At 37.6% G+C, this 15,880-nt stretch overlaps 1 protein-coding gene across 3 annotated transcripts in view; it reads right to left on the bottom strand.

Annotated features, from left to right (window-relative positions):
- NALCN (sodium leak channel, non-selective) overlaps nucleotides 1-15,880 on the bottom strand; it is a 240,213-nt gene that overhangs the window by 26,148 nt on the left and 198,185 nt on the right. For 2 of the 3 annotated variants that reach the window (XM_054162907.1, XM_054162906.1), the window contains 10 exons: nucleotides 11,821-11,922; nucleotides 11,318-11,387; nucleotides 9,699-9,790; nucleotides 9,410-9,532; nucleotides 6,348-6,404; nucleotides 5,871-5,991; nucleotides 5,638-5,769; nucleotides 3,748-3,915; nucleotides 2,487-2,591; nucleotides 1,658-1,764 (listed from right to left, as the gene is read on the bottom strand). In XM_054162907.1, the coding sequence (XP_054018882.1) occupies nucleotides 1,658-1,764; nucleotides 2,487-2,591; nucleotides 3,748-3,915; nucleotides 5,638-5,769; nucleotides 5,871-5,991; nucleotides 6,348-6,404; nucleotides 9,410-9,532; nucleotides 9,699-9,790; nucleotides 11,318-11,387; nucleotides 11,821-11,922 (1,077 nt within the window). The remainder of the gene's footprint in view (nucleotides 1-1,657; nucleotides 1,765-2,486; nucleotides 2,592-3,747; nucleotides 3,916-5,637; nucleotides 5,770-5,870; nucleotides 5,992-6,347; nucleotides 6,405-9,409; nucleotides 9,533-9,698; nucleotides 9,791-11,317; nucleotides 11,388-11,820; nucleotides 11,923-15,880) is intronic. The other variant, XM_054162905.1, reaches the window with a different exon arrangement.

The raw sequence follows: 15,880 nt of genomic DNA, 5'->3' as shown, positions 1-15,880 counted from the left end.
AAATTATTTCTGTCTGTTACCTGGATTTTTCACATTGTAGCTAACATTTTAAATACTTTGCAAAGTTGCTGTGAAAGCTTCTGAAACATATTATTCAAGGTTCTGTCTCAAGAATAAGAAAACAATAGCAACAGCCATAAATACAGGCTCACGTTGAGCTGTTCATCAGATGACAGACCCCAAGTCCTTCTCCTTGAGACTGCTCTTGAGGCACTCCTCACCAAGACAATTTTTTGCTTGGGCCCACCTCTCAAGCCTGTCCAAGTTCCTCTAGATCACATCCCTTCTCTCCAGCAAGTCATCACACAGCTTGGTGTCCTCTCCAAACTTGCACTCAGTTCCACTGTCTGCATTGCTGACAAAGATGCTAAACAGCACTGGTCTCAGTACTAACCCCTGAGGGGTACCACTTGTCACTGGTCTCCATCTTCTTGGCCTTTTTATACCATCTGCTCTGATCTTTTTGTATCAATTGAGATTCAAGAGGATGTTTCCAGCTGAACATTAATAGTGCTGTCTTTGAGCTAGGATAGGACATTGCTCCATCTCTGTGTAATTTTTTCACAATTTATAAGGTAAATGGTTGTATACCAGAATAATTATTAAGTCTTTACAGGGAAAAAGAGAGCTCTCAGATGCAGAGATTTATTTTATATGCAGTTCCTTTACTAACATCTGGCTCTTGAAAATCTGGCCTGACACTTCCAACAGGTGGCATAAATGTCTTTGCAGTAAAACATTTTTCTGCAATAGCAAAATATTCCCCAAAGTTTACAGTTATGCTGATTAAGATAGTTCTTGCTTTATTTCTGGTTCAAGCTGAAGAGGACTGAATTTGCTTACTCGAGGAAGAATTTGTCTGAAGCATACAGAAACAAAGACTCCTGCAGATGTCAGAGTTTCACTGACTGTTCAAATCACAGTGTATTATTTGATTATTGAATCTACCACTGCTGGTACATTCTTTGTCAATGCACATAGTTAATTAAAGTAATTGTGGCTGTTAAGCTGACTTTGCAAAACCAACTTAGAAATGTAAACAATTAAAAAGAAGAGCTTTTGCCTGTTCAGGTGTTGGGAAACATTAGGTACTAATCATAATGTTAGCTCTTAAATAATTTTTACTGCACTACTGCACCAGATAGACTGCATGGATTCCCTGCACTAGAAGAAAAACAAACGAAAAAAGCTGCTAGCTGGCATGGCTGATGGCTACAGAAAGTAAAGGCTGGTTTTAGGCATGACTTGCCTGGTTTGGTTTGTTTCGGCCTTCTTTTAGGCAAGTTGATTCCCCCTTCTTCCCAACTAAATATTCTTAGATTCTGTTGTTGATGTATGCTTCTCAAGATGTCTTCATAATAGAAGTAAAGAACAATTTGTTCAAGACAGTAATTCCCACACCTAATTCCCATCCAGGTTAAGCACCTACAGGTATTTTTTTCTTTTCTGCTTTATGAACAGAAGAGCAGGTTAAGTTTGGAAAAGTTTCATATATCTGTTCTTTTTCTTTTAATATACCAGGATTTCTACCCTTAATATCATCTGACTTAAACCAGGAAACCTCTATCAGTAATTTAATGCCACCTGAGACCTGAGTCATACTCTACATCAACAGCTTAGATTTTGAAGGAACATAGGGCAATGTTTAGCAGCTTACCAGACTCTTGGCACCCAAAATCCAGGCTTTTTTTCTCCAGGTCTTAACTTTAAGTTGAGATTTTTGGAAACACTTACATTTATTCTGAAGATGCCATGACAGTCTTCCTACAGTGAAATAAACCAAAGACTGAGATTAAATAATTGCCTGTGAGAGATGTTAAAATGTTCATATAGACTTCATACTTGCTGTGATGGGGAAGCAATGTAAAGAGAAATGAAGGGATATGTACAGGACTGAGATAAGTAGTCATGGACCTTTATCCAAATGAAGAATGCATCTTAGGGAGAAATTAAAAAGCCCTTCTCCTTCTTGGACTAAGAATGTTTTTAATTTTGAAAGCCTATCTTGACTTTTACCTCTTTCTTAAAGACCATTGTTTTCTCCAGGTGATGATATTTCTCCAAATGGAGTACAAAACGCAACAATCCTTCTCCTTGCATCTACACAGCATTCCCAGGGCTTTTGACCTCTATCAGCCTAACCTATTTTGTAGCTGCCAACCTAGGAATGCAAAAGTGTAATTTTCCATGGATAATTCCATGTGACATCCAGTCCTTTCCAGATAATACAACACTGATTTCACAACTTTTTCAGACAGTACCCAATATTTGGACTTGCTTTTACTTTTTGTGTGAAACTCCAGCCTACCCTCATTCACTTTACTACCTCATACCCTTTATCACCTTTCCCTCCATCATCTTTCTTTTGATCAAGACAGTACTCAAGATCTGCATAGCTCATATTACAGCTCTGACTGCCCACTTGCTTTCCCCATCAAGCAGAAAGAGCACAGCATACTATCGCTTTGAAGCAGAACAGTTCTTACCCTAGAGATGATGTGTGGATCATTGCATTTAGCCAGTTTTCCAGCAAACAGCTGCACTCCAAAGCTTGCAAAAACAAGCATTAATGTCAGCAAAAGAATAGAAACCTGTAAGGATGAAGTTAGATTTGTCAAGCTCTCCTCCTGCAGCCTTGAAAAAGGTGGTCAGATCCTTCTTGCAGGAAGGACTCTTTTATTGCATAAAACTGGAGAGATGGCTCTCATGGGTTCTGATACAGTAACTAGGTGCAATAGAATAATAATAATAATAATTATTATTATTATTATTACATCCAAGAATTGTAGATAAGAACCAAAGTTTTCTTGTACCTTGCTAAATTCTGCACCCATAACAACTGCTATTCACTTTGAAGATTAAAGTACTTAAATATATGCTTCTGTTTTGCTGAATCAGGCTTTACTAATTAATCTGAGTAAGCCATTGTTAGATATTTAATTCCAGATCAGCTATGATAAAGATGTGTGAACAAATTATGATGTAAATATCTTTAATAAAAGGCATTATCTATAAAATGCTAACTAGCTTTTTGCTTTTTGTCTGTCCTCTATTACTTTCTGCTAATATTTTGTAGCTTAGATTTTTATAATAACCTGACCTAATAAAGCATTCTGTTAAGGAAAAAAAAGTCTGTTTAGGTTGACAAATATCACATAGGGTTGCAAGACAATGGATTGGGTTCTCATCAAGAAACTAGACTCCGTTACTGTTATTATGACTGTGAGTGCATGAGTATATAATCATGATCGTAATAATAACAACAACTTAACAATGAGATCCACATCTGTGATGAACAATTGTCTCTGGTTGCTTCTCAAAGAACTTGGGAAGTAGAGACCTTCAGCTTGGAAACCAGGTTTACTTTTGTTCTTGCAGATCTGCCAGACCCTATTTGAGATCTTCCCTCCCAACTGGAACTGTGAATAAGGGCTAGATTTTATTTCAGTAGTCCTATGTAATTATTGCCAAATATATGGTGGACAAATAATACCATTTATAAAAGAATAATTACAACAGCTTTATACAGTATAAATGTGTATGAGTTACTTATATTCCAAATTTTTAACCTGTCAGGTGGTCATCTGCAATGGTTGCAACAATGGAAAGTTAACAGAAAACAACAGACAGAAGCTTAGAATATATATATATATACACACACACATACACACACACATTATAGCATAATGGTATCTTATGACTCCTCCACACCTCCTTTTTAACAGGAACAAAACAAGTGGCACATACCAAAAAGATTTCCTTAAAGCCACTAAACAGCTCTCGCACCACTTTCCTCATCTGAGGGACCAGTTTGAAAATTCGAAGAGGTCGGAGGCAGCGAAGCACCATTAAGAGCTGAGCTCCAGATTTGGCAGGGACATTCTGAGGCATCCAGCACAAGAATATCAAACTCACCTTGAGGAGACAGGACATGAAAAGGCAAAGAAGGATTAGGCTTACAATATCTTACTTGACATAGACATAGCACAGATCAATAAGCACTTATTTTCTGTAAAATTGAATGAAAGATTAAGGCTAAAAAGCCCTGATTTGGATCTCCTGTGCCCTGGCTGACTGTCCTAACTAATGGGCATCACCTTCAGCGTCTGTCTTCCCCTTTGACTCAAAAATCCATTTCACTCTTTTTAGTAGATGGAACAGTTTCAAAAGAAGAAATAAAATTGGCTGATTCAGAGCAGGAACATGAACTGTATTTTTGGAACAGGAAGCATCATCTAACTTCTCCCTTCTCATTTTAGGGATTCTATCCTGAAACTGAGATATGCTCACCTGGAAAGTCTGTTAACACTTTTCTTGCCATTTTTTCCTATTACTTTGTTACAGGCATAAGTAGCTTTGTCACTGTGCGGCTTTATCATGCCAATATTATGCATTCGGAAGTGTTTTCAAAGAGCATAGCTGTGTCTTGTAGCCTGAACAAGCTCTGACAGATGGTTATTGATTATGAAGTCTGTTAATTGCTTCATATTTTTAAAGAAGGATTTATAAAGCTAATGTGTTTATAGGGGGACAGAAGTGAGAGTGTTAGAGGTAAATGCACAAAAAAATGGAGGATCAAGAAGATATCACCCATGTGATTTAAAATACAATATTATTTCTTAGAACCAGCAGTGCTAAAAGACAGTTTCCTCATCAAAACAAAAAGATCTGCCAGTGCTTCTGACCTCTCACAGGCACATTCAAATTTCCAAGCTATACCACCTAAATTTTCCTTCAGACAAGCAGAGGGATACAGAGGGATTTCACATATTAAGTATGTTACAGTGGCTATTTTGTCTAAGTAGGCATATTTTTATTTATGCTAACAATGGAATCTTTGATACAAATTGATTGTGACAAATTTTATGCAGCACATCTGCCTGGTGGATTAATCTGATGGATTTAATCTAAATCCATCAAATCTTAGTAATTTTTTCACTTAGAAAGCATTTCATATTGTATTATACTGATCACTGGTTTTGATACATTCTTTGGTGTTTATTGCCATACATGAAGAGGAAATGGATCTCATTCTCTTGTAGTTGAATGGAGTGAATGAAATTTCCAAGGGACAAAGAAGACAGTAGAATAATTTTTTTCCCCAGAACCACTACTGATAGGTATAGAATATCAAATTATGCTGCTTTGCTTCTTTTCTGCTATGGCAGCATCAGCAACAAGGATGTGCTCTTCTGCCAAATGGCAGAGGCTTTTGAAAAAGCAGGAGAACTGTCAAGAGGGAAGGAAGCAATGAATGGTTAAGCAACAGATAAAATATGGATTCTGCAAAAAAATGCTGAAGCAAGGCCAGAGATCTCGAGCTTACTTTAGAATGAAATCAGGTCTTGTACTTAAAACATATCACCAAATAAAGAATTCAAAAAGGCCATACAATAGTTGTACAGTTAATCGCCAGGTCCTTACCATGAAAGTGTATTTTTAGATTTCTAAACAAGTATTTGTACACATAACTGATAGAACTGCAAGTGAAAGCAGTTGTGTTTGTACACCTACTATACTATTGCATTTGCACCAGGTTGCAGAGCCTTTTTTTTTTATTGTTACCAAACATTTATATACAAAAATTTATAAAAATTAAGAATGCAACAAAAACCTCCTATAAATATAAAAACTTACCAGATATATAAATATGTCCATAACTCCTCCAAAGTCCCTAATAACAGCTGTCGGTGTAAAAAACAAGCCATCTGCCATAATCTTCAGATTAAGCTCAATGCTCATGAATATTACAAAAACATATTCAGCAATCTGAAAATCAAAGCAGAGAACAGTCATAATTTAGGAAAAGGCAGTGGAGAAAAACAAGGTGACTGTGCTTCATTAACTGTAAAATGATTCAGTGACAGTACCTGTAGTGTTGGAGCATGCATAACTCTTCTAAAGGGAGATTCGAACATCATGGAAATGCAGGAGCATATAGTAACAATGATCATGACCCAGTCCAGGTAAGTAACCAAACCCAGCAAGTCACTGTGAACAATACATAAGGATAACCATTACAGAAATGCCAAGAGTGCTGCCACTTGCATTGTGCCTATGCTGCAATTAAGTGCTTTCCCATGAAAAAGAAATTAAGCTGAGGAGTGTCAAAGATTTCAATATTTCAGAATTGTGCAGTAAAAGTAGGGAACATGCAAGTAAAAAAAAAATAAAAGTCCTCTTCATATTCATCCTCCACCCCTGACAACTCCATGAAAAGAAAAAGCTTTTTGGGGAAAAGAAAGAAGTAGATATGTGCATGCACACATACACACATACATGCATGTGTGCGCTCACACAATTTACTGCAGGATTATGTGACCAAAAGTTACTTTTGCAGTGCTTACTAAAGCTGATGGTATTTGGTATTTTTCACAGCTCCAGTAACAGGATCTGTTTTAGAACTATAAAAAGAAGAAAAGATAGTCATTTATATTTTATTTTAGTCAGCATTACAATTATACAATGCATTCAATACCTCAAATAAATTTCTGTCCAAAATCAAGGCTACATTTTACCTTGGCTTATTTTTAAATGTCTCTATAAATTTCAATTAATTCTATGCAGTTTTAGTCATATTATCAACACACCTAGTATCACTTTAATTCATGGCTTACCTGTAATTCCTCTAATGATTCTTTAGACTGTTAGTGTTTTTGGATCTTGCTTCTGTAAGCACAGACTTCATTTGGTATTTCACTTGGGAACAGGGTGGGGATAGCATGCTACTGAATTTTATGTTCCAAAAGTTCAGGAGCAATATCCTTTCATCTCAAAACCTCTTGGACAATATCCGCCGTTGGCACACACACAAAACAAATATTCCACAAGCCCTAGTTCTTTTATTACTTCTTCAATAATTTTCTGATTAATATTTCTAGATACTCTGTATCTTAACTCTCCTATAAATTGCTGCATTTCACCTACCACATCCGAACACCTATCAGGCAGACAGAGAGAACAAGAACCACTCTGTAAGTAATAATCACATATCTAAGAAACATGAGTTAAGGTCCTGCTCTAGTGAATATTTAGCCTTTTTAAACAAAGCAGAAGAGCTTCAGCAGGAGAAGCGACCAGAATCCAAGAAGCCTCCCTTGAACCAGTGGTTAGGGGCACATTTTACTTATCTTTCAAATCCTTGAAGCAAATGAGGCAGGATCTGCACTGAGGTATCCTATATACTGTATGAGGGCCCTAGCCATTGGGATGTGAGAGTTGGGCAGGGAGAAATTTAATGAAATTCAACAAGGGCAAATGTAGAATCTTGCACCTTGGGAAGAACAACCCCATGTATCAGTGCAGGCTGGGGACCGACCTGTTGGGGAGCAGTGAAGGCAAAAAGGACCTGGGGGTCCTAGTGGATGGAAGGTTGACCATGAAACAGCAATGTGTTCTTGTGGCCAAGAAGGTTAATGCCATTCGGGGCTGTATTAGAAGGGGTGTGGTCAGTAGGCTGCAAGAGGTTCTTCCCCTGTACTCTGCCCTGGTGAGGCTGCATCTGGAATATTGTGTCCAGTTCTGGGCCTCTGAGTTCAAGGACAGGGAACTGCTTGAAAGAGTCCAGTGCAGAGCCACAAAAATGATTAAGGGAGTGGAACCTCTTCCTTATGAGGAGAGACTGAGGGAGCTGGGGCTCTTCAGCTTGGAGAAGAAGAGACTAAGGAGTAACCTCATTAATGTGTTTATAAATATGTAAAGGGTGAGTGCTGAGAGGGTAGAGTCAGGCTCTTCTCAGTGATGCCCAATGACAGCACAAGGGGCAATGGGTGGAAGTTGAGGCATAGGAAATTCCATGGAAACATGAGGAAAATTTTTTTCACTGTGAGGGTGCTGGAACACTGGAACTGGCTGCCTGGGGAGTTGTGGAGTCTCCCTCTCTGGAGACATTGAAAACTCGCCTGGATGCATTCCTGTTCTGCTCTAGGTGATCCTGCCCTGGCAGGGGGGTTGTAGTAGATATCTGTTGAGGTCCCTTCCAACCTCCAACATTTTGTGATTCTGTGAAACTACCATCACTGAGCTTAAAGTGAAAAATAGACTAATTTGGTTTAAGGCATAACCACCACAGTGATTTTGTGGCTATGAGTTACAGGAATGCAAGATGCACACAAGGAGAAGAAGAAGAATCTTCCTCAGGCCAGGCTCACACACTTACTCGAGTCAGTATACAGAATATACTGGGTTTGGTGCCTTCCCACTGAACCCACTTTTGTGTTTTTTCAAGCTCATATCTCTTCCTGACACTGTATACAGTGGCATTCCTCAGCATTTTTTACTGGAAGAAAGTACGTATGCTTTCAGTTCAAAAAAAGATATGCAGAATATCTTACTTGGCAAGCTGGGTGGAACAGAATTTAAATAAACTTAAAAAAAATGACTGTTTAATGAAATCAGTTTACTCCTATAATTGCTAACATTCTAATTAAACTGTTGATAATATCAACATCCTGCGAACTCTCAGGTACTCCACAAAGCTAAAAGACACTGACATGGGACAGGAATACATGTTCATGTGTTTTGTTTTGCTGTTTTTATTTAGCAGCTGCTTCGTGGACTAATGAATCACAATCAGGTTAGCAGTTGCATAGGAAAGTAGGTGCCTAATTCAAGGATGTGCTTCTATATAGCTGGTAGAACACTTAAATATGGATATTGTAAACCTGAGTATCTAACCTTCCTGCTGCTCTACTTAGAAGTAATTTCTTAAAGGGCATAGTGAAAATCAGCAGGTGCTGAAACCAGGTCTTCCAAGTATCAAGCTCACAACCCTGAGCTACCTCGTGTCTTATGATGTTGTTTTGCAAGATAACTTGCACTAACCCTCCAAAATTTGGGTGCTTGCTATAGACAGAGCTATAACATGATTTTACATCAAGCTGCTAAGTGGATCTGTATCTGCTACACTTGCATACACCTCCAGTTTAGTTACTGAGTCTTCCTGGTTTTCACTTGGTCTCAGCTTTTATCTTTTAATGTCCCACAGCTGAACATTTCCCCATCCCATTCTGGGTCTAATTATGGGATAACAAGTCTTTGCATTATTACCTATAATCAATCTTTGAGTAACAGTGTATAAAGACTCCCTGCCCGGTGATGACAAATAGGAAGGGAATAGCAATCTGATTCCCCAAGGACTAAATATAGGTGTAAAAACATGACCCTCTCCTCTCAGTTCATGCCTGCAGTTTCACCACAGTCTTCTCCCATCCCAGCAGCCTAGAATGCTCAAACATGGCATTTTAGTGCTTCCTTTCGTCCAACAGCAAGACTAAGCAACTGACTGACAGCTTGCATGGTAACTACACTATACTCAGTTGTCATTTAAAAATAAAGGCTAAACCTAGATTTCTGAGGTCACGAAAGCAAACACTTGTTGGTACCAATTGTCAATACGGAATAAACTTACGCATTGAAGCGCGCTCGTACCACCACTCGGCAGAAATTCCTGAATCTGTGCTCACGACCAACTATGAAAAGTGGTTTATCAAAATATGGATGATTTTCCCGCAGCTCCTCTTCCTGGACTTTTCTTTTAAAAAGACAGAATGTAAATTATTAAGTGATATGCATTATACCTGAGAAAAATATCCCTTATGTTGTGTTCTTCTTTCATCATGACTCTTAACATCTTTTACTCCGTAAAGAGAATACTCAATACAAAAATGTCTGTGCTCAGACTTTTGATTTTTAAATACCTTTTCATTTCAGCTTGTTCTTTTTTTTCTTGGATCATCTTTATCTCACTGTCTTCTCGCTGCGCATTTCTGTATCTCACCGTGTTGGAGTGCTAGAAGCAAAATGAGTCCTTTTAAACGAGGTCTGGAGGCTGCTGTTTTATAATGTTTCAGATGAAAGCAAGATACAATATTTTACACAGAAAGATGCAAATGAAAAGTCTTTTACTTCCAAATGCACAACACATCAACTCAAACATATTGTACTTTATTGTGTACCTATGGGACTTCAAGGTTAATTTCACTTTTAATGTAATCTATGAAATCCTATCAATGCAACTTCTAACTTTAAAAGCAAAGGTCCTGTATGCTCAGCTGATCTGTCTGAACTGGAATTAATAGCATCCAATTTATCCAGGGCAAAGACTGGGAAACAAAAGGCTTTAGACACCCTTTCAGCTTCTCTAGCCAGCTGCATATGTTGTCAGACAGTGAATTGTACAGAACATACAGGTAGTGACTGCCCAAGACAGAGAGCGGGGAGTGGAAAGGAGGACACTGTCTGAGTTCATCCAGTGGAGGATACAGTCAGTTCTACTATTCAGAGTTAAGGGAGTTTTTGGAGTAGTTCTGGAGGAATAATACTATTGGACACAAGCAAAGCCACATCTGCTTTAAAAGATAGTTACCTACAGTTTCTTTCTACCATGATGCAGGGTAGTAACCAGTGATAGGACAAGAGGTAATGGGCACAAACCTGAACATAGGAGATTTCATCTAAATACAAAGTGGAACTTCTTTACTTTGAAGGTGGTAGAGGACTGGAAAAGGATGCCCAAAGAGGTTTTTGGAGTCTCCATCTCTGGACCCACCTGGATGCATTCCTGTGCAACCTGCTCTAGGTGAACCTGCTGTGGCAGAGGAGTTGGACTAGATGATCTCCAGAGGTCCCTTAAAACTCCTATAATTCTGTGGTCTATGATATGTGATTAATTACTTCTCATGCAGTTGTTTTTGTGTATAAAGCACACATAAAAAATTACACTCAGAGTTTGAAATTAAGGGAAATAATATTGTCCCATGAATTTTCCTAGTCAGAGACCCATAAAATATTAAGAATTTCAGAAGTGAAAATGCACTTAAATGTATGAAACCATGGCACAGTGAAGTCCATGATTACTATTCTCCCTTTTAGTCTTTGTTCTTTTTCCTGACAGTTTTGCTGCTCAGTGAGATCTTTAATGAACTGCTGATGTTTAAAAAATATTGTTAAACTCCCATCAGAAATTTTGGAGTGCTGTTTTGCCAGCCTGAGTGATCTGTGAATTCCAGAATTTAAGGCATTTAAGGTATCCTAGGTAGCAATTGTTGTGTTCCTAATGTAGTGTCTACAGCTTCAGTGAATCTATCATAGTAAGTGTTCCAAAACCAGTAAGTCTATCAGTGAAATAACCACGTCAATTATTTTGAGGATAATTCTAATGCAGTTACAGTATCTCTTTTATGATTTCCTTTTAATATTTCAAAAGACAAATTGTAAACAGGATCATAAATAGAAGTTAGTCTTGAAAAAACATTTATTATGTGCTACATATTTCTTATATTCTCAAATTGAAACTATCCTTTTGATGAGGACTTACATCTTGAGTCAATGTTTCAAGAGATTTTCCTCTGCTGATTCGCTGGCTGTTGGAACCATGTCTCAGTGACCTGAAACAATCATAATCAATTTAACGATACATCTCAAGATGAAATTGTGACCTTTATAGGATAGCCATCATAAAGCCACCTTCAGTCACCCACTATCTCAACTTCTTATAAGTTTTTTCTCCGCTAGTATCAGAAGCTTTTATGTTCTTCAATTGTTTTCAATCTGTCTAACATAAGACAATTTCTTTCCTTCTGATCTTTAAATCGATAGCTTTGTAGTCAGAGAAAGAAATGGCATTTGAAATAAAAAGGCATTTCTCCCATTTATATAGTACAATGAATTTCATTATGCTTACAACAAAGAATGTAGAATTCAGTTCTTTGTACAAGTAAGCAATCTCAGTTTTTCATGTTGGCTATTGATCAAATTTAATTCTTTTTGTCACCTTTATTTTAAAAATATTTTGAAGTCATCCTTTCTGTCCCTGTTTACCTGCGTTCTTGTCGGATATGGTGCTGGACACTAAGTATTGATCTTTCCTTTGCTGGCTGCCCCTCAAAGGATCCACTCAGCATGCGTTGTCTAGTGCAGGCCCTAAGAAGATATACAGCAATGATGATATAGAGTTTTAAGTATAAATTATAATTTCTGAGGTACCTTGTTTAGATGAGTCATCTTGGCTTTCTAGGAAGCAAGGACACAACTAATGCCATCCAGAGGGACCCTGACAGGCTGGAGAGGTGGGCACAAGCCAACCTCAGGAGGCTCAACAAGACCACGTGCAGGGTCCTGCATCTGGGTCGAGGCAATCCCAGGCACAAATACAGGCTGGGCAGTGACTGACTGGAAAGCAGCCCTGAGGAGAGAGACTTGAGGGTGCTGGTGGATGAGAAGCTCAACATGAGCTCTCAATGTGCACTTGCAGCCTGGAAAGCCAATCAGATCCTGGGCTGCATCAAGAGAACTAGATGATTCTTGTGGTCCCTTCAAACCCTGACTGATACTATGATACTATGAACTAACAGACAATTACAATAAAACAGCAACGGACTTTCCATGAAAACATTTTCCAATGCGATGGTCCCCACTCTGCAACATAACCAGTCATCTGATGAACCTTCTCCATGTCTTTAATGCTTTTTCAGTTTGCTGTAGATTTTATGGTATCTCAAGACTTTGCTGAGTGTGAAAATCATCGAGCAATGCACTAATCAGCAGTAAACCCAGTTTCTCAGCGGTAAAGAAGGGAACATTTTAAGTACAGTTGTCATTTTAGAATTATTGCTGCCAATCACACCAGCAAGCTGAAAAACCCCATTGTCCTACGTTTGTTATAGAAGGCATTAGGTTACACTGTAGTGAACTGAAGCGCCTTGCCACTTAAGAAAATTACCGTATATCTTATGAAATATATCTCATCTTAGACAAATCATCAATATTGTAATCCAATGGCTGAAAAGCATTATATTATGGAGGATGATACAACACAAGACTGTCAGAAGACAATAGAGATATCATCTGAATACCTGGGTACTTTCCTTGTAAAAACAAAACCAACAAAGCAACAAAACAACAAAGAAAGAAACAGATGAAAAACATTTCATAAAAATAGATCCTATGTAACTCCATTAAAATGACAATCCAGTTTTTCCCAGCATAGAAAATGGAATGTTCTGGGGCTTGACTTCTTAACAGGGGCTCCTTGCTGTGACAAAGAAAGTAAAAGGTCTCTTTTTCTCTGTAAATACAAATTATTGTGCTCCACTTTCAACACCTATAAATTATATTCTTGACATCAAAAAGTGACTTGCACATAAACTTTTTCTGTTCTTGTACACAGATTACTTGACTATCAAGTTATATAAACTCTTTGTGTCCATAATGAAAGAGAATCCTAAATGTTCAAACAATAAATTATCTTCCTAATGAACGAGATGACTTATTTCATTATACAGAATGGTCATTCATAAAGGGTAACATCTGTAGAACAATTGTTAGTATTGTCTATGATCTCTGCCTAAGTTAGATTCCTAAATCCATGTTTAGAATTTAGATAAACTACCTCATTTTCAACAACTCTGGAAGCCCTGCAGCTCCTGCTGAAGTCAACAGAGAAATAATGAAATGTCAAATGTATAACAATGTCGATATATCAGAATGTTTTATTAAGTGATAACAAAAAACCTTTATATTTTCAGAGACCACAATGCTGTGCTAAAAAGGCCATGGCTACTTTTAATGTCTCTCTCCCGGCATTCTCCGTTTGATGTGAATTAGTTTCTTAATCTTCTATATATTAACTCTTAGTAAAAACCATGCTTTGTTATCCTTACAATTCAAGATCTAGATAGTTCTTAGCTGTTTAGACACCTAGAGTTGTAAATCTGAGGTCTTTTGAAAGAGCAGGCACATGCCACAAAGTTTTAAGAACTGCATAATAGTCCGTTTCAAAATCTACAATAGGATTTGTTCTCTTATTGTAGACACCTGCACTTACGTGCTCTTTCTCAGTGGCTCTACATGTGGGCCATGTGTACAGGCTTCCCTCATAATCAAGGGAGATGTAGAACTCTATTAAATTGTTTGCACAGTGGTGTCTTATGCCATCTACCATGCCTTGTGTTATTTCGTATTACTTCCAGCTGCTGCTCCAGTGCAATATAGGTCCTCTAGAAATGTTTGTATTGCCTGCCATTCTCAAGAGGATCTTTTGGACATAGAATAGAAGAATAGAATAAACCAGGTTGGAAGAGACCTTCAAGATCCCATCATTCAACACCATCTAATCAACTAATCCATGCAACCAAGCACCCCATCAAGTCTCCTCCTAAACACCTCCAATGACGGCAACTCCACATACATTACTACGTGTCCATATGTGGACAAGATCACTGAATACTCAATCAATTAATTAAATTAATGACATTTGGAAGCTGTTCTATTAATCATAAAGTGGGTGTCTAAAGACAAAACAGTTCATTAAAGATCTCACTGGGCTCATCTGCCTGTATTGATTAGACCTCTATCCATTAGATGACAGAGGTTATCAGCCCCACAGGAAGATCTGGTAGTCTGAAGGTGAATTCCATACCAGGGACAATCACTGTGCCACAGTTTAAAAAATGTAGTCCCATGTGGTTTGCAAATTGAAGTTAAACAAACAAACAAATAAATAAATATTTTAGTTATTTGATACATCTTCATGTAACTTTAACAGGTCAAAATATTTTGATCTTTCTTTGAACAATGTTGGAAAATTTACATCTCTTTTTTTTTAAAATTAGCTAAAATTTTCCTTTTCACCTTCCAACACCACCTCTATGAAGGTTTAGAGTGGTTCATGTTCACTTGTGGAGAAATTAGTAAGCTATGAAACAAAGAAGATGCCTGGACTTTGGTACTCACCTTGCAGAACTCTGAACACAATCCAGCAGCTGAAAAACACCTGCTTCAAATTTGCCTTGAAAAGTACCAATGTCATAAAATAGATTAAGAAAATGCAGTTTGCTAGATTATCAGAAAGCCAGGCTACAGGTTAAGACTGTATAGAATAATATGATACCGGGATGCCACGTATAAGTATTACTGATGAGCAATTGTGATGAAGTGGTTATTAATTTATGAATATGAAATATGACATATATATTAATTTTTAATAATTATTAAAATTATCAATAATCAATGAATCACTATTTCATATACATATTCTAGTGCACGATTGTGAAATACATCCCATAAGTGGTTCAGTATTTACAATTTGGACCCTATTGGAATATTTACAGAATTAATTTATATTACTATAACAAAGGGTGCAATTCTGCCACTTGTCCACCAGGCGGCGACTTGAAACGACGTTGGTGGCTGCTTCTGAAGTCCTTCAAAATATTTCATGGATTAGAAATGTTGAAAATGTGTATTGGAGTATTCAAGTAAAATTCTTTGAGCTATTGCAAAATGTTAAATGCTTTGATCAATACTTCAATAATTATTCTGTGGTCTCTTGCAGAAGATATGCATATGGCTCATGATTGGACTTTTGGGGGAAGTATCTGTTCACATCAAGTGTTTACTCATCTTCTTGCATTCTGATACAACATTGATTTGTTATTTTTCTGTATTATTTAAATGAATTAATACTTAAGTAGGAACATCAGCAATGGCACATATTACTATCTATTACTATTCTTTTTCTTCCTGAAACATGCTCACACTGAAGTCACAGCAGTGTGGCACACTTCAGTAAAACACACAATTACCAGTCTCATTCAGGAATGTTTTCAGTGTGACTCTGAGGGAATCCTCTCTTGAACTTGTAAATCGCCTTGTGATCATGATGATTACATTAAGACCTGAGAAGTGTCTCAACAAAGTTATGATCATCCTGAACAGCCCACCAAGACAGCAAATGCCCAGGGTGTTGGTAGACAGTGGATGGCAAAGAGGGGCAGTGCCTGCTCAGTTCCAACCCCTGCAGACACGTGGAAGACCCACCTGGAAGTCCACATATGCATTGCTAGTATGAGCCAGGTGGAGCTACAATGAATGAACAGTA

Source organism: Dryobates pubescens, chromosome 7 (genome assembly GCF_014839835.1).
Source record: "Dryobates pubescens isolate bDryPub1 chromosome 7, bDryPub1.pri, whole genome shotgun sequence".
Taxonomy (NCBI): Eukaryota; Metazoa; Chordata; class Aves; order Piciformes; family Picidae; genus Dryobates; species Dryobates pubescens.
Note: the sequence above shows the minus strand (reverse complement) of the source record. Positions and strands in the feature narration are given on the sequence as shown.